General features: G+C 44.0%; 1 protein-coding gene across 15 annotated transcripts in view; it reads left to right on the top strand.

Moving 5' to 3' along the window:
* RYR2 (ryanodine receptor 2) overlaps window positions 1–18267 on the top strand; it is a 543353-nt gene that overhangs the window by 338726 nt on the left and 186360 nt on the right. For all 15 annotated transcript variants that reach the window (XR_010381799.1, XM_064487828.1, XM_064487826.1 and 12 more), the window contains 6 exons: window positions 11160–11368; window positions 12074–12426; window positions 13962–14076; window positions 15223–15383; window positions 17066–17225; window positions 17511–17597. Coding sequence is in view for 14 of the 15 variants with exons in the window: in XM_064487828.1 (XP_064343898.1) it covers window positions 11160–11368; window positions 12074–12426; window positions 13962–14076; window positions 15223–15383; window positions 17066–17225; window positions 17511–17597 (1085 nt within the window). In the remaining variant the exon portion in view is untranslated. The remainder of the gene's footprint in view (window positions 1–11159; window positions 11369–12073; window positions 12427–13961; window positions 14077–15222; window positions 15384–17065; window positions 17226–17510; window positions 17598–18267) is intronic.

Here is an 18267-nt window from a genome sequence, read left to right as displayed (position 1 = left end):
CAGTCGCCACTAAGAGAGCCCGGGCTCAGTTGAAAAACCATTCATGTAGGCCAGCAGGAATGCACTGTGGTTGCTAAAGGACTAAGAAGTTTTCGTAAGCACTCTATTTTCAAATTGTTCTTACAGCTAGCTTGTCTTTACGTCTGGGCCATGCCTGATTTGGTGTTTGTTAAAATCTTCATAATTTCTTTTTGTTGCTGCAGAGGTAGTTCAGTCATATATACGTTGGCTCGTAAAGCAATCAAAAGAACTGTCTCTTGATGTCTCTGCCTTTTGTACAGTTTACACAACCGAAATGATTTCTTGACCAATGTAAGTTGTTTCTTGATAACATCAAAAGGAAAATCACAAAAATCTTTAAAAGACTGATGGGGTAACCCAGTGAAATCCAGGTGGCAAGACAGCCTTCCAGTTCATTCCAGCTGAAGGTCGGGTTGTTCCATAGCGATGCAGGCAGGGCTTTTCTTAGGAGCTACAGACCCCTTTCCCAAACAGGGAATGCGCTGTCCTTCCACAACCACAGACTCCACCGTGAAGCTCCCGTGTTAACTGGACAAAGAACGATTGCTGCGACACACCGGCCCCGGGAGAAGGACAGGAGCCTTCAGTCCCTCCCTCCCCTCAAAGGGCCAGGACCTGCGGTCAAGATCAGGAGCCGTGTTATTAGACTTCTAAAAGTAGCAAGTCCTCTTCTATGAGTCTCCCTTCTATTTGGCTTTTTTTTTTTTTTTTAAATCTCTTCAGAGTATCTGTAGGTAAAGCGAACAGATTAATTGAATCTCCATTTTTCAGAGAGTGCTCTGGCTGTAATGTCAACAAAGGAACAGGGCTAGGCAGGAGCAGTCCCTGGTGAGGTCTGCTATGACTTTCTCCTTGTCTCTTCTTACCACTGCACTGACAACTAGTCAGCATCAGGACTGGGGAGAACCCAGGAAAAGAGGCTGCAATACGCTGTGCTGTAGGCAGAATTCTAAGATGGTCTCTGGAAGTCCTGCTCCTGGTGGACATGCCTTGCATAACCCTCTCTTCTGTCATGTGGACAGAGTCTGAATTAGATGGGATATAGCTCCCATGATCAGGTTACTAATCAGTTAACTGTGAGTTAATCAAATAGAGGTCATCCAGGTGGGCCTGACCTAATGAGGTGAACCCTTAAAAGAGACTGGGTCCTTCTTGAAGTCAGAGGGATCCAAAGTGTGAGATGTGCTCTCCTTCTGGCCTTGGATGAACAGACTGCTGTGGTGTGAGAGGGCCACATGGTGGGGGTCTGCAGGAGGCCTCTAGGAGCTGAGAACAGCCCCTGGTTGACAGCTGGCAAGAAAAAGGAGACCTCAGTCCTACAATGACAAAGAACTGAATTCTTTTAACAACCAGGGAGCTTGGAAGGGGATCTGAGCCTCAGATGAGAACACAGTCCAGTCAGTACCTTGATTTCATCCTCATGACACTGAGAAGAGGACCCCAGTCGTGCGGTACCTGGACTTCTGACCTGCAAGCTAAGAGACAATAAATGGGTCTTATTTTAGACTGCCAGGTTTGCGGTACTTTGTCTCATAGGAATGGGAAACAAATACATCCACCAAAGGGGTATTTTAATTTCTGCTGAACCTTCGGACTCACAGAACTATCAAAGTTATAAACAACCCAAATTCTGAAACTCGTATAAAGGGAAATAAGAAGATGCTGATTCTAGGGTTAGAGTGGTGGTTTCCTCAGGCGGAGGGGCCGGGAGATAGGGAGAGCAGCGTGCTATGGTTAGATGGCAGGTACTGTTGAGGTTCTAGGTTTCCTTTGGGTGGTGGCTTAGAAGATGCTTGTTACAGTATTGGAAAGGACCAACTACACATGTAAAAGCAGTGTCTTGGACAAAAGGTGGTAATTGATCCACCATCTGCTTCTATATACTTGAGGTTCTTAAAAAAGTAAGAGCTTCTTGAGCATGTGTGTAGAGCTTGGGGGAAGAGCTGGGAGAGAGGGAGAGCTGACGGGGAAGGCCTGATCTTGAGTGATGTTCCTGATGAGGTGAAGGGTGTGATCTCAAACACCAGGAGATGAAATCGGAAGCCTTTTTCATTTTACAGCAGAGAAAAAATGGGCCTGGTAATAGTAATAGCCTCTGTCTTATAAATAGAGTGCCTGGTATTTGTGGGGGAGCCCTCCAAGCCAAAGCAGTGGCTCTGTCTTTCCCATAGTCCCAGATTTCTTCTCTGTGTGCTTTTCCGGCTTCATCAGCCCCTAATGTCTGGCTGCCTTATATCCTACGTGTTCCGTGGCACCACCCTCTCTGAAGTCCTGTCTCTAAGTGGCGGGGCGTCTGCCCTCTGTGTCCCAGCATGTGCCTACACAAGACAGTCCTTCTCGGAAGATTTCTGAACAGGAATTCTTACTGATGTAGCACCCCTTTTTGCTGGGAGGCTTTAGCTCCCTAAAATCTCTTCCCCCATCCTGCAGTGGCAATAAGCTGGTGAGGGTGGGGGCACATTCTGTCCCTCATCGTCTCCTGAGACCACCTCAGAGAAGGGAAGAGTCCTTCAACCAGTAGCTGAAGCTGCCCCAGGCCACAGGGAGAAATGGCCCTTTCTTTGGTCAGCTTTTGGGTGGGCTTCATCTCCCTTGCTTTTTTGTACCATCAGAATGGTAGTATCTCAAGAGCTGAGATTTAGGTATTAGTCTGGAGAGAGGAAGCCAAGCAGACTAACAAGTGGCCCTTCCTCTAGGTCTCTGGAGAAACAGAAGGGAATTTTAGGGTTCACACATGATTTAGCCCAGCCCGCCATTAAAAAAAAAACCCAAATACTAGCTAGTAACAAATTATACTTTTTAATTTGCCCTGTGCCCTCTTCTCTGCGTTATGGGGGTAATTTATTCCTTAAAGCACACAAATAGGGCAACTTTCCGTAGGCCAAAAACTATCACTAATTCCTATAGGAAAACATAATATGCATTTCTGACCCCCCAAATTAAGCCTCATTTATACTAAAACAATACCGAATTCCCCTGAAATCACATCATAGCTAACATAATTATACCCTAATGTAGAAAGGCATTCCTTCCTGTATTTGGTCTTTAATTTCGTATTTTCCTTGCTCAACTCTGTCTCTTTTTTAATTCACATAGTATAAACTTCAGATTCCCTCACAAAATATAAATATTACACTCCAAGTTTAGTAATTTGATCCTCAGTGTAAGAAAAGCAAAACAAACAGCGACAACGAAGCTAGAAAGAAAATAGTCAAGACAAAGGAATGTTGGCGAAAACCTGGGGACAGTGCAGCATTTCCCTGACATGCCGACGTCAGAGGGGAACCGATGCGTGGCGTTTTCTCTGACACAGAACTCGCGCTCCACACTTGCTTGAAGGAGGAACCCACGAGACACGAGCCAGTTCTCACTACTGAGAAGATGACTGCGTGTCTCACTTCTGTTGGGGCTTGCTGCCTCCCGAAGAGGGTGAAATCTCAACTATTCTGACTTAATGAGAAACAATGCCTTGCAGGATCATTAAATGAAATGCCTCATAAAGTGAGATTCAGATTCTTCTCATCCAGGGCTTCTTGGCGGTCCTCAGGGCTCAGCAGGCATGGCTTCTGAGGAGATGTGCCTGCAGCTGAAGACAGCGTCCTGAATACAAAACTCACGTCTCTGTCCCAGCTCACACGGACTGGATCTTGTCTTCCCACAAATTCATACGGTGAAGTCCTGACCGGTAGTGACCGTACTGAGGTCCTGAGGGTGGGGCCCTGGTCCAGTACAACTCGCATCCTTCTAAGAAAAGGAAGAGACACCAGGTGCACGGGGGAGGGCATGTGAGGACGCAGTGAGAAGGTGGCCGTCTGCAAGCCAAGGAGGGAGGCTGAGGAGAAACCACACCTGCAGACATCTTGGCCTTGGGCAAATAAGTTAAAGCCACCCAGCCTGTGGCATTTTGCTGGGGCCGCCCTGGGGGACTGATCCCCTGCCCTCTACGCTGACACCCCTCACCAGTCTAGCACTGGTCTCAAGTTCCTCCTGTGTGCAAGCACTTCAGGTTTCCGGTAATGTGAGGAGCTGATCGTATCCCTGACTTAAAGCATGGAAGAGTCAGTTAGCATTTTGCCATATGGTGAAAGAATAGTTACTTTGTCTGGAGATCATCTGTATTTCACAAAGTAGGCTATGAGTGCGTGTCTTGTGTAGCGTAAATGCCTCATTACATTGGTGCTTGTTCAAGGTTGTCAGCTTTTCTGTGAGTAAAGATCACCTCAGGGCCCTCTGGTCCCATACCCATGATGATTATAATCAGATCCAGAAATGATGCCTTTGATTCTGTGTCTGCTGTTTGAAAGGGCAGAAGCAAAACTGAATTCTTGGTGCTGAGACCACATAGAATTCCTTTCCTTGGGAGGGAAACAGAAGGATATTTTTGTAATTAAAATAGCTGCATAGCTTTAGGCAGAAAAGGCGTCTAAGGAAAAAGATGGGGGATGACTTTCCATTATCGATTTTATTAGTTGCCTTTAAAACGAAGAAGGAAAAAAAACCAGAATATTGGGCTGTCGGTCTGTACATATAATTTCTTTTTATCCTCTGTTGAAATATGAACCATTTGGCAGATGTATGTGACTCATTGAGAAGATTGCTTTCAACATGGTGTGAATTAGGGCTGGGTCTGCACCGTCCCAAATACCTTACCTTCCTTGCTCCACTGTCACATCTGTCCTTTCTGTCATTAGTGTCACTCTGTACAATCTGCTGTTGATACAGACCTGGGACCCAGGTTTGCATCAGACCTGGGAAAGTAAGGTCACTGGGACTCTCCCTAATTAAGAGGTAGCACTTGTGAAGGAAGGGAGAAGCTCGGACTGTGAGTCCCTGCTGTGGGGCAATCCAAACAACCACAGGTTTGGGTTGGGGCACTGGCTATTTTGAGTGAAGATGAAGACAGTCACAAAGCGGCAGACAAATTCTAAAGAGTAAGGAGATGCTGGAGACCAGCAGCCTCATTGTTTTGTCTGAAATCAGAAAAGGGGACTGTCCTAGACACTCTGTGGACTTTTCCAGGAGTGAAACTCTTAAATAGGTACTGCATTCACGGAGTACTTTAACAAGTGAAGGGATTTTTAGTGTTTAAATTCCAGATTATTACTTAATGTGTATTTTTTGAGCTTATGTGCATGTAATCTAAACAACATGTTATTTGGGGAAATTCATTGTGAAATGATTGGTAAATTCAGTGAAAACCAAACTGCTTAGCCTAAACTGCCCAGTTAATTGACAGTTAAATCTTACGTGTTGATGAATAGAGGAAATTTCTATCGTACAGACTATTTTGAGAATAGCTAAAGTTGGTAGGTGGTTAATGACATAATTTGTATATATACTAGCCTATCTGCACGTTGGCAGTTTTGCACGTGTGAATATACATCTGATTCTAGAAGGAGCAATGTGAGCATACAGCACCAATGGTTCGTTACCTAGGAATACTGCCAAGCCAAACAGCAAAATTTAGTATGGGATGGCTTAATTATACTGGAAAGGTCAAGGAATCAGAATAAAGGGTGTCAGAACCTTGTGTATATGAAACATTCTATTGTCTGGACTTGAATTGATGGAGAGAACGTGATGGCTTTAAAATGGGTTTCAAGGTCAAAAATAAATATCCTACTGATCTTGATGCTCTGAAGTGAACCAAGAGCCAGGAGGAAAGTGTGGGAATGCCCCTGTCAAGCCAGCATTGTGTTACCAAGTCCTTGCACTAACGATACACCTGTATCATGGTAAATTCCCTGGGACCTCACTTAGCATAATTCCCTAATTCATATTTGAAGCCAAAATGGACTAGAAGAAACAGATACCACGTCTGAAGCCCTGGGTTTTAGATCCAGTTCTGAAAATAATTCTTCCTGTGGGCCCTCTGTTTTCATTTCCTTAAAATAAGAAAACATTAATTGGAAATGGTCATTTCATGCCTCTTCCAGTTCTAAAGATCCCAGAAATCTAAGGCAAGTGTTTTGGTTTTGGTTTTGGTTTTACCCTCTCTCTCTGCATTCTTGAGCATCCCATTTAACCAGCCGAAGGACCCTAGAGAAAGATTTAACATTTAACTAAGATGTTAAATCTTTCCTCATCTTGAAAAATGGGGTTAATATTTAATAATAAATGGTAAAGTGCTTGGATATTATCTGGCACATAGTGGGCCACCAGTAAGTGTTACCCTTTCCTCTGATCAAATAATTCACATTTACATGTTAATACTGGCCATTTTAGTCTGCTTTTGGCCATTTCGTTTTGGTTATAAATTTGAGTCCCAATTTGTATTTCAGAAATTTCAAAATCTGAAATCATATATTCTTAGGAAAAGCTGGTATGCTTGTGATCTGCTTTATCTTCTCATCCAGCCCCCACTGCAGATTTCACGCCTGCCTCACGCCCCCACATCCTTGTGACTGCCAGTTCCTTCGCTGGACTTGCGTGCTCACAACACAGCCCTCTGCTCAGGAGTGGGGAGGCTCATCAGCAGAGAAAGTTAAAATTTGCTGAAGCCATCTGTCTTTTGTTGGAGGAAGCAATTTAGCCATAAGTTGTAGCTACTGTTTTAACAGGTTTACAAATAGTTAGGGCGGATCTGGCACAGGCCCAAGTAACCAGTTGGACCCGTGTGTACTAATTTAAGATCCCCTGCCGGGAGGAAACTTGCCTTAGATCTCATCAGGCTTTGCCGTTTGCAAGGTGTCAGTTAAGGTAACCAGAATAGAAGACGGCGAACTCAAAGGATAGGCAGGTGGGACTGACACTTACCTGTGCCAGGTGTGTGCATAAACGTGTGGAAACCAGTTTTAGTGGGCTGGAATATTTTTGTGCTCAGCCTGCCTCAAACTCAGAAAGATCTGAGCCTCAATTATCATGTTTTGCTGTGGACAGTTACTAAGAGGGAGGTCATTTATCAATTCATCTTGTGTGATTTATGGCAAACCCTTCTGTCAGTCTTGACAGCATTTATGATTCTCTGACCCTCTATTCTGTATATTGATAACTCTTTCCTTACTCATTAGCTCCCTTCCGTGCGTGAAGGTAAACTCTGGGAAGGGAGCCCTCCCATCCTGTTTGCAGCTGTGTTTCCAGTGTCTCCGGCAGTGTTTGGCACGTGGTCAGTGTGGATCAGGTGTTTGCTGCTTGGAGGGACCTGATACTGTAGGAGACAGTCTTTGAATGTTGAAAACTTAGAGCAGGAATCAGGCTCGAGGGCCAAATCCAGCCAGCCGCCAGTTTTCGTGAATCAAGTTTTGTCGGAACACAGCCACGCTCCCCCGTCTTCATACTCTTTGTGGCCGCTTTGCCCTGTAACTCAGGCTTGAGCAGTTTTGACCTAGACCACACAGTCCAGGAAGCCTAAAATCTACTCTCTGGTGACACACAGGGCTGGCTTTAGCGTGGACCTTGAGATCTGCAGACCCGGCTTTCTTTTCTGGCCACTTAGCTGTGATTTAAGCTGAGACTGGACTTGACTCACTGGAAAAAAGATAGCTGATTCCTGTCTCAATGATAAGGAGATAAACACTCAGGACATTCGCTGCTGTCACGAGCCTTGTGTGTTTGACAGCATGTCACCTGTTGTCAGCACCTGTATTTGGAGGTGACTGAGGCCCAGCCTTCCCCGTGTAGACTGGAAAGTACCTGGCGTTTCCTCTTCTCTGTGTGCTCTGCACCTCCATCTAGTCCTTCCTACTGTGACCCCCGCATTTAAAATACGGATTTCAGAAATACTCATTGTGTTATTATCATAGCAGCTATGAAAGCTGCATTTCCAGACGTCAGAACACAGTTTAATTTGGGGGGATTCTACTTCATTTAAATTAAAAAGAGAAAAAATAGCATAATTTCTACTTATGATTGTACTTTCATAAATACTTCCCTTTAAAAGGCACCAAAACAATAAAGCAGTGAGAATACCACCTATGGCTGTAAGCTAATGGAAAAATTATACCCATTATTTTTCAGAAAACTAATCAATTCTTTTTGAACATTTGGAAAATACAAGAATATAATGAATTGATTGAAATTATATATATATATTCCCACTACCCAGAGAAAAATTGGACTTTTAATGTGTTTTTGTCTCATCTATAGGATTGAGATGTAGAGATAATTTTCTGTTGCCATCTTTGTAACTTAATATTATGTTGTCCTAAGTCATAAAACATTTTAAACATAACTTTTGATATTTGTATCAATTTTACATTTTGAGAAGTGTTAGTCTTTCAGAAAAGTGCAAGAAAAGTACCATGAACACCTGATACTCTTCACCTGGAATCACCAGTTTTTAAATTTTACCATATTAGTTCTGTCTCCCTCTACAGGTTTATTTTGGTGAGCCCCAAACATGATTTTTAATGCCTGCACATACTTAGCCTTGTGTATGTATCATAATTAACCATTCTCTTATTCTGGATATTTAATTTCTTCTACCTTTTTTTTTTTTCCGTTTTAAATTTAGTTTAGTGAGCATCCCTGTCAAGCACTGTATATACAGGATCTCATTTTTAAAACCATGGCTCCATGGGGTAGATATTAAAGAAGAAAGGATTAAAGCTTAGAGAATTTAAGTGACTTGCCAGAAAGTGGCGGAGCTAAGACTTGAATCCAAGTCTCTTGGATCTCAAACTCTCTGTCCTTGGGCGTTTCGTAGAAGTACCTGCCTGCCCTCTTCTTCTGCAGAATCTTCCCACTCCCATCTCTCTGCTCTTCCTCTGTTCTTGGTACTCCGTTTTCTCAGATAGGTCAGTAGGTGACTTGGGTATGACTTTACCACTTGTCTTCCCAGCTCGTTAGACTGTGAGAACCTCTTGGCTGAGGTCTGTGTGTTCCTCACCCAGTGTCCCGAGTGTCTGGCACACAGTAGCTGCTTTCTAAATATCTGTTGGATAAAGAAATGAATAGTTGAAAGTGTCTTAATGCAAATGACTTAATTGCTCATCCTCAGTCCTTGCTAATTTTATTAGCAAGACTTCTGGTCCCGAGCTCACTGCACACTCACTAGCCAAGAACTTCCACAACTTGAGGAACATGTGGTCTGGACCATTTCGTATCCACGTCACTCTTACACATTTCTATCTGAGAAAGATGTAGGTATATCCCAACTTATTAAATGAGTATTTTTACAAAGACTGTCACTTGTTTTCATAATAAAATAAAGATTCGTTGAAAAAAATTGTTAGCTTGAGAGACATAAAAAGAGAGGAAAAAAAGTATTAAAAATCCCACTACTCTGAAACTTTTTTTGATTAAAAAAAACCTTCTGGTGTTTTCACATGTTTAAAAATAAACCGTATGTTACATCTTTCTTTCTTGAAATACTGTTTGCTGTCAATATTTTCCTATGTATTAATGAACCTTTGAAAGCCAGATTCTCAAAAGCTAAATAGTATACCATCTCAAGGAACGGAAAAACATACATTTATTGTCCCAACAATATTCTGTGATTGTAAACATAGCCAGAGTGAACAGTTTAGGACATAAATCTTGTGCACAACACTAAATACTTGATTTTTTAGATGAAAATATATCAAACATACACAAAATTTCCAGATACTAATATAACAAACACCCACAGGTCTACTGTAGAGATTTTTTAGGGATCCAATAAGTTTGCTTTTAGGGTAGGAACTCCTTCTACATCTAAAGTGGTAAAAGAAATAACTGTTCAGCCTCTGAGGAGATGTTTCTATCTTGGTATCCCCTAGTTCGTGTCACGTGAGTGCGACATTTGCCAGTTTGTGCACATGCAGTTCCAGCTGTCTCAGGTCTATTGAGTTTATCCAGTCCTTCTCTCTGATTCCTTCGGGGACACTTACGACAGCTTTCCTTGACTGCTACGCCCAGAGCTGGCGCAGCTGCAGACACAGCTGTGGCTCTTTCATTTTAGCTAGAAACTCATCACTCGCACTTCCTTGAACCCGGCGGGATGTGTTCGTGCTTCCGGGTTGGTAGCATAGTTACACGACTGTTTCTTTAAATATATACTGATGACACGAGCTGCGTGAGACCATCATGAGTTATCAGGTGTAATTTGTATCGTCTTGTGCTGTTTTGAGGGTTATACATTGCTTTTACTGCCACTGATTTCAACAGTGGAAGAAATAGAAATCGTAATGGGAGAAATTTGTCAGCTTATTCTCAGGATCCCTTGCTTTTTTAATCTACAAGTTAGATCCTCTGATTTGTGGTCTGCATTCCAACACTGACCTTGGTTATTGCATTGAGTACTTGAACTTTCCTGTAAAATAGTATAGAAGGAAATGAAGATTACATAGATACACCCTCTGCTGAAAAATGTCATCTCATCCCCTTGCCAGACAATTAACAGAGTGAATGTAGTTTCCCCTTGTTCTTTAACAGTGGAAAGGTCAACTAGCCCTGCTACACACTGAAATATTTTGTTTCTTCTTTATTGCTCATTGCTGTTGCTTTTGACTTAGTTTCTTATTTAACTTACTCTTTGATTTCATCGTAACTATTTATGTTAATCGTGCATTGTCCTGCGTAATCTGTAGTGTCAATGACATTGAAGGGGAAGGGACAGACGGACGAGATTCAGTGGGATGTTGGCAACGACTTCCAAATATTTCAATTTTTTTTCCCGAAGCTTAGCTGTAGGGTTCCCCAGGGAGAAAAGAGCAAAACTCTCTTCAAAGATCAAAAGCAACTATAAGTGAATTAAAACCTTTATAAATATTGCCTCCAATCCTTTTTTCTTTGAGGTACATGCAAAGAAATCTAGCTCAGCGGTGTTGGTGTTTGCAATTTCAAGCCCTCTTCTATCTCATTTTCCCCCTCCGAGAGAGGCACTCGCACTTCTGCGCAGGCTGCGGAGTGGGGACCTCCTCCTGTGGCCGTGCACCCTGAGACCCTGGAGGACTAGGGGCTGCCTAGCAGCTACCTCACAGAAGTCCAAGGGGAAAGAAGGGGCCCCTGGGCCACATTTAATGAATTCTGATGCCAAGGGCACATCCCGGTCTTTGGAGCCTGGCGTTGAATACTTACTGTTAGTGGTCTCTTTATCCTTGCTTTTGCCTCAGGGTGACGGCTCTCACAAAGGGAAGACTTCTGGAGCAACACTTTTGATAATTCCATACCAGAAGGCTCTTATGCTAACGATACTGTCTTTTTTCCCTTCTTCCCAGGGTTCATACCAGTGTGTAGCCTCGGAGTGGCTCAGGTGGGCAGGATGAACTTCGGAAAGGATGTCAGCACCTTGAAATACTTCACCATCTGCGGCTTACAGGAGGGCTATGAGCCATTTGCCGTTAATACAAACAGGGAGGTTACCATGTGGCTGAGCAAGAGGCTCCCTCAGTTTCTCCAGGTTCCATCGAACCACGAACACATTGAGGTTTGCTTGTTCTTTAAAGATCAGACCGTTGCCCAAAACCAGGAGAGGGGGTTCCTCCTTGTTGACAGTTATTGTCTCTCGCGTAAATGATGGCTCTGGTGTGCCACACTGTGGTGGACTCTCAGGACAGGTACTTTATGAGAGGCTGATGAGGCTGACTACCTGCAGTTCCCCTTGAACAACTTTGGGGCTAATCTGCATATAATGTATAGGCCTCTGTATCCATGGATTCAACCAGTCATGGCTTATGTAGTGCTGTAGTATCTAGTACTGAAAATCCCTGTGTGTAAGTGGGTCCACACAGTTCAAACCTACCCGGTTCAAGGGTCAACTGTACTTAATTGTTTATATATATATATACATACACACACACACACACATATATATATGTGTGTGTGTGTGTATATGTATGTGTGTGTATATATATATATAGAATAGAATGTATATATATGTATGTATAGAATGTCAGGTTCACTTTGAATTTATGCGGTTATGATATGAATTTCCCAAACCATCTTCTGAGTTACAAGCAGAGGCTCCGAGTGTATCTGGGACATGGTAACCCTCATGCGTAATGGTCTCATTTGCGAAATTGTGCCATGGGTGGGCCATGTTTGGATTCTTCAAGAGGTGATGCACATTAGGGGTTTCAGAGTCAGGAATCGACAGTGATTAGATTTGAACGATGGCATCTTCATTTGCTAGGTGACCAGGATAGACGGCACCATAGACAGCTCCCCGTGTTTAAAGGTCACTCAGAAGTCATTTGGCTCCCAGAACAGCAGCACGGACATCATGTTCTACCGCCTGAGCATGCCCGTCGAGTGCGCGGAGGTCTTCTCCAAGACTGCGGCGGGCGGCATCCCGGGCGCCGGCCTCTTTGGGCCCAAGAACGATTTGGAGGATTATGATGCAGATTCGGACTTCGAGGTTCTCATGAAGACAGCTCATGGCCATCTGGTGCCAGATCGAGTGGACAAAGACAAAGAAGCTGCAAAACCGGAGTGTAACAACCACAAGGATTACGCTCAGGAAAAGCCCTCTCGTCTGAAACAAAGGTCACTGATATGAGCAAAATGATTTTAAATACATGGTTGTCATGCGGGGTCACAGCAGAGTATAACAGTGGGTGAGAGATTTCCAAGTTCAGTTCCTTCTTCCTCTTCCTCCTCCCTTCTGGACAAAGGATTCCACAGAAAACAGTAAAGCAGCCTGTTTGCCATCCAGTTTGTTACCAGTGACAATCTATCCTAAGTTACTTTTTAATGAATTTTTTTATTGTGGTTAAAAACCATAGAATTTACCATTTTAACCATTTTTAAGTGTACAGTTCAATAGTGCTGAGTATATTCACATTGTTGTAAAACGGATCTCCAGAACTTTTTCGTTTTGCAAAACTGAAACTCTACGCCCATGAAACTACTTTCTTCTTCCACCACCTCCCCCTACCCTACCCCCAGTAATCATTTTACTTTTTGTTTCTATGAATTTGACTGCTTTAGATATCTCTGTACATGGAATCACACAGTATTTGTCTTTTTGTGACTGACTTGTCTCAGGTAGCATAGTGTCCTCAAGATTCACGTGTGTTGTAGCAGGTGTCAGAATTCTCTTCCTTTTTAAGGCTGAATAATATTCCACTGTATGTATATACACCACGTTTTTTGTCCATTCATCCATTGATGGACATTTAGGGTGACTCCACCTCTTGGCTATGGTGAACAGCACTGTTATGAACATGGTTGTACAAATATCTTTCCACAACCCCACTTTCGGTTCTTCTGGTTACATACCCAGAAGTGGGGTTGCTGGTAGTTGTTGTTTGAATTTTTGAGGAACCTTCGTGTTGTTTTCCCTAGCAGTTGCACCATTTCACAGTCTCCTCAACACTGCTCAAGGGTCCCGATTTCTCCACATTCTTGTCAACCATGTTACTTTCTGGTTTTCTGACAGCTGCCATTCTCGTGGTTGTGAGGTGATACTTCACTGTGGTTTTGATTTGCATTTCTCTGATGATTAGTGCAGTTGAGATCTTTACACGGCTTGTTGGTCACTTGTGAATCATTGTTAGAGAGATGTCTATTCAGGTTCTTTGCCTGTCTTTTGATTGAGTTATTTACTTTTTTGTTGCTGAGTTGTAGGAATTCTTTATGTATTCTGGATATTAACCCCTTATGAGACATATAATTTGTATTTTCTCCCAAGGGTCGGTTTTTAAGGTACTTATTTTTACATTATTGGTTGAAACTTAAAGAGTTTCTAAGTAGAATAAGAAGGCTACTTATTTTAGCATCTTTTCTTACACTCAATCTGAATTTCTCAACTTCAGCCCTATTACCCTCGAACAAATAATTATTAGTTGTAAGAGTCTGCCTTGTGCATTAAAGTTTTGTTCGCAGGTCCCTGGCCTCCACACACTAGACACCAGTGCCCCCTACCTGAGTTGTGACAATTGAAAACATTCTGGATATTTCCAGATGCTCTCTTGGGAGCTCAGCAGAGCTGACAGCCACTTTGCTGAGTTAATCGTATGTGTGTGTTTGAGATAGCCGGAAGGTGGTAATGTCGCTCCCTGATCTTCTGTACATTTCAGATTTCTGCTCAGGAGGACAAAGCCAGATTACAGCACAAGCCATTCCGCAAGACTCACTGAGGACGTCCTTGCCGATGACAGGGATGACTACGACTACTTGATGCAGACGTCCACGGTATGAGCTGCAGGCCCTGTCATCCGACTCTGTGTGTCTGTCATTGCGCTTTGCGTTTCAAATAGTTAACTTTGGTGCGTAATACTTAGCAAGCTGATGATAAAAATAACAACTCACTTGTATTTTGGGGACTGAGAATTTGGAAAGCGTATACATGTTCTGATGGATATTGTGCAGTTAGAGCCACGTTAGGAACAATACGCCCGAGTGGCACCTTACTCCTGACCTTGCTCTCTGCTTTCTGGGCAACGTTTTAATTGGCCACTTAATTCTTCCAGGTACATTTTGTGATTTCCTTCATCTCAGTGATGTGTCTGAAAGGTCATTGATCATACTTTGTGAACGGTCAAGGATTAATGTCTGCCATTTAAAATTTTCAAAACACTCCTCATAAAATGCCAAATAGGAAAAAATATATAGCTTTGTCTCTTGAAGAGTTGCCCATGTTTGAAGTTGACTTCCACATATTAGATCTGAACTAATTTCAGATTTTAAGTTGCTTTTAAGGAGTCAAAATAGTATATGTTAGTGATAGGAAGAGCAGAGCCTATTCAGAGAGGTGGGTGACAGGTATAAAAACTCTAGCCTAGGGGAGTGCCCTCGTGCAAGCTTGAAGAATTTGAAGCCTGCCTGCCTCAGGAATTGATGATTTGTTACGTAAGCGTGCTGTGTGAGTGCCCGCCCATACATACGTACCTGGAAGTTTAAGAAGCCTCAGGTCACGCTGTGCTCAGAGAGCCTGTTTTCTTTCTCCAGTTATGTCTGAAATACTTCAGGAGCTCTGTCTTAAGACTTTCCTTCTTTTGCAGTGTCAGTCTTTTGTGCCTATAACATTTTAATTTAGGCAAAATGGTTTTTTTTAACAAAGACAGAATCCATTTATTTGATATGTATTGTGCCAAGCCAAGTAATGTATGCAGAAAACATTAGAAGTGTGTGGAGTTCTGTCAATTATGTTAAAGCACTGGCTTTGAATCACTCTTTGAAAGACAATGTGTATCGCTGCTGAAAACATTTATTACACACTGTGGTCATTTTCATTAGGCCACACGATTTTAAAGACATATTCTTAGGCAATTTTAAGACCTTGCAAGTCAAAGTTTTGTCTCTTTGTTTTGCCAACACCTGGTGTTGCTTTCTCAACAGTACTATTACTCAGTGAGAATCTTTCCTGGACAAGACCCCACTAATGTCTGGGTGGGCTGGATTACATCAGATTTCCATCAGTACGATACCGCCTTTGACCTGGACAGAGTTCGCACAGTGACCGTGACTCTAGGAGATGAAAAAGGAAAGGTGCACGAAAGGTTGGTTTTCCTCAGTGTTTTACAGGAATGACATCTGACAGAAATGTTGATAAACCTAGGCTTTTTTTTTTTCCTCTTGGACTTCATGTCCAAGATAATACTCTGTCTATAGGAACAATGTAATCATTAATGTCGGTGTCCTTTTCTGTTACTCATACAAGCCGGTAAAGAATCTGAATGTGTTAAAAGTGAAAACCTCTCGAAGAAAGAGCAGTGCATCTTTTGGGGGTGGTAACCATATGTCCCCGCAGGTGACACTGCACAACCAATGACGTGGGCCACCGCCACTTAGCCTTTGTTTGGGGATTGCAGATGGGGTGAGTGTGAGGTGTTCAGCCCGTGGCCCGATGTGCATCCGGGGCACTGGTTTTGTGGTGGGAAGAAAACGGCGAAGACAGTGTGGGCTGGTGGTTCAGGCCAGGTGGACCGAGGGGCAGTGGGTTCTTTCCTCAGCTTTGCCGTTGACTCGCTGTGTGGCTTAGGGTAAGTCACTTCCACTTTCTGTGCCATCCTTTTTTTATTTTGCAAAACAAACCAAATTCAAACCCAACCTTCAAAACAGAGACGAAGGCCATCTTCCTTGCAGAACAAGAGAAGACCTGGCCTCCTACATCAGCCTTTGTGCCCGTGCACCCTCTCTGATCTGCTGGGACAGGTCTCACAGGACGAGCCCCTCCTAGGCTTGCTTTTCTTTTGTTCCTGCACCATCACTCTTGGTGACCGGAAGCTCGGTCTCCTCCTGCCTTCAGACTTTGACACCTGAACCGCCATGAACTTGAGGTGGCGGCAGTGTTAGGAGGTAACTCAGTCTAGGGCTGGGATATCTGACTGATGGTTTTGGTGCAGGAAATACAGGCTGGGGGAGGTCGCTGAGGCTCCTGTAAGTGGTGTGCGGAAACGCATCCAACATGTGACGATACGGAAACTGACTCTACCTCAGCCTTCTTGCTCTTTTCCTCCTGTTTTCTTGGATTTGGCTTTTTTGCCAGCCTTGTGAGTACGTGCGCTGGGTGGTGGCAGAGAAGGAGTAGCAGGCCAAACTCAGGTCACGTCAGCTTGCCGCTGTCTCTGGTAAGGGTGAAACCGAGGTGGGGCTCGGTGCTAACATCGCGGATTTTGTGCACATCCTGGTGAAGTCTGTCTCTCATAACGGATCGCCAGGAATTCTCCATAAAGGGGCATCACATTAGCCAGACTTCCTCAGTGCTGAGTGGCTCGTGTGGAATTTGACTGAGGACTCTGACAGTGTCGGGAATGAATGCTTCTCATCTCAGAACGAGTGGTTCAGGGAAAAAACCTATGAGAAAGAAAATTACCAATTTGGATAGTTATTAAATAGTTAAGCTTGTCAGAACCTCAAAAAAAGGTCCAGTGTGGTCTGAGTTTTTGGAGGGAGGGTGCAGGTCAGTTCTTCCTCGGTTCCAGCCTGTGGGCCTGTCCTGCCCCGGGTGGAGCTGAGAGGCTCAGGAGACCTGATTCAGAAAGCCCCCTCACGTCAGTGCGGTTTTGCTCAAGAATCGCTGACCTGGGCGCACTGTGCGCCTCCCCCACGTTGGCAGGAGCTCGTTGCCTGCACAGCACACCTTAGGCTTAGTTTGCAGGATGCACATGCTTTCCGGTAGATCCCTGGTCGTACAAAGAGAAATGTGATTTTTTGTTTTTGGTTTTTTCCTGAAATTCAGCATCAAACGCAGCAACTGCTACATGGTGTGTGCGGGCGAGAGCATGAGCCCGGGGCAGGGGCGCAACAGTAATGGCCTGGAGATCGGCTGTGTGGTGGACGCGGCCAGCGGGCTGCTCACCTTCACCGCCAACGGCAAGGAGCTGAGCACCTACTACCAGGTATGCGCCGGCGCCTACGACAGAAGGAGAGGAAAACAAATGAGTTCGTGATGGAGTTTTACTTCTGTTCAAATAATAACAGCACCAGCCCCTCAGAGCCAACAATCACGGCTCCAGAGGTGCTTGCGTGGTAACGGAAGGGGCCACTCCCAGTAACAGCCGAGAGGGGGTCTCCCTGTGACAGGAAGTCTTCTTCTGAAAGTGTTCTTTGGGTGCTGTGGAGAAAATACAGCTTCTTAGTGTTCCTGCTGTACTAATATTATTAAATTCGCTTGTTTATTTAAGGTGGAGCCAAGTACAAAGTTATTTCCTGCCGTTTTTGCACAAGCTACAAGTCCTCATGTCTTTCAGTTTGAGTTGGGAAGAATAAAGGTAAGAGAGACTCCCTCCTGGTATCATATTTGGGTTGTTTTCTGTTAGGAAATAGCACGCACTTCTTAAATGAATTCAGCATTTCATTAGTACTGGTATTAATCACATGAATGATTCTTTAAGAGGAGAGTTGCCATGTTTGAAAATTCTGTACTCTCTTTCAGGTCACCAGGGTAACATAATTAATTAAAAGGGTCTCATTGGTCATCATAAATGTTACTCAATAAAACTAGGCTTAGACAGAACAAAAATGCCAAATTTCACACAGCTGAGAGACCACTGGACTCACAGGCGAGCTGGAAGTGATCGTCAAGGGCTGAGACTGCTGTGCGGTGGTGGGCGCTGCCGGGGTGGCACCACTGACACTCCGGGAACAGAAGTGAGGGAGCAGCTAGGCAGGATGGGATGGTCAGGCAGAGCTGAAACAGGGGTGACATTCAGGTCGATTCTTAAAAGAGCAAATCTCAGGGTGCCTTTGCTAGAAGAGGGCATTCCAGACAGGGGGCGAGAGAGTGCCCACACACAGGGGAGAGGGTGCTGAGGATGAGGGAGCTCAGTGTCGTGTGGCACGGGAAGCCCTCTGGGCTTTGCTGGAGGTTCATGGGGTGGAGGGTGGACCACGACCGAGCTGGAGAGGCTTTAAAGATACTGACTCCATAGACGGTGCTGA

The sequence above is a fragment of the Camelus dromedarius genome, chromosome 8 (genome assembly GCF_036321535.1).
Source record: "Camelus dromedarius isolate mCamDro1 chromosome 8, mCamDro1.pat, whole genome shotgun sequence".
NCBI classification, from domain to species: Eukaryota; Metazoa; Chordata; class Mammalia; order Artiodactyla; family Camelidae; genus Camelus; species Camelus dromedarius.
This window is presented reverse-complemented; position numbering and strand designations above follow the sequence as displayed.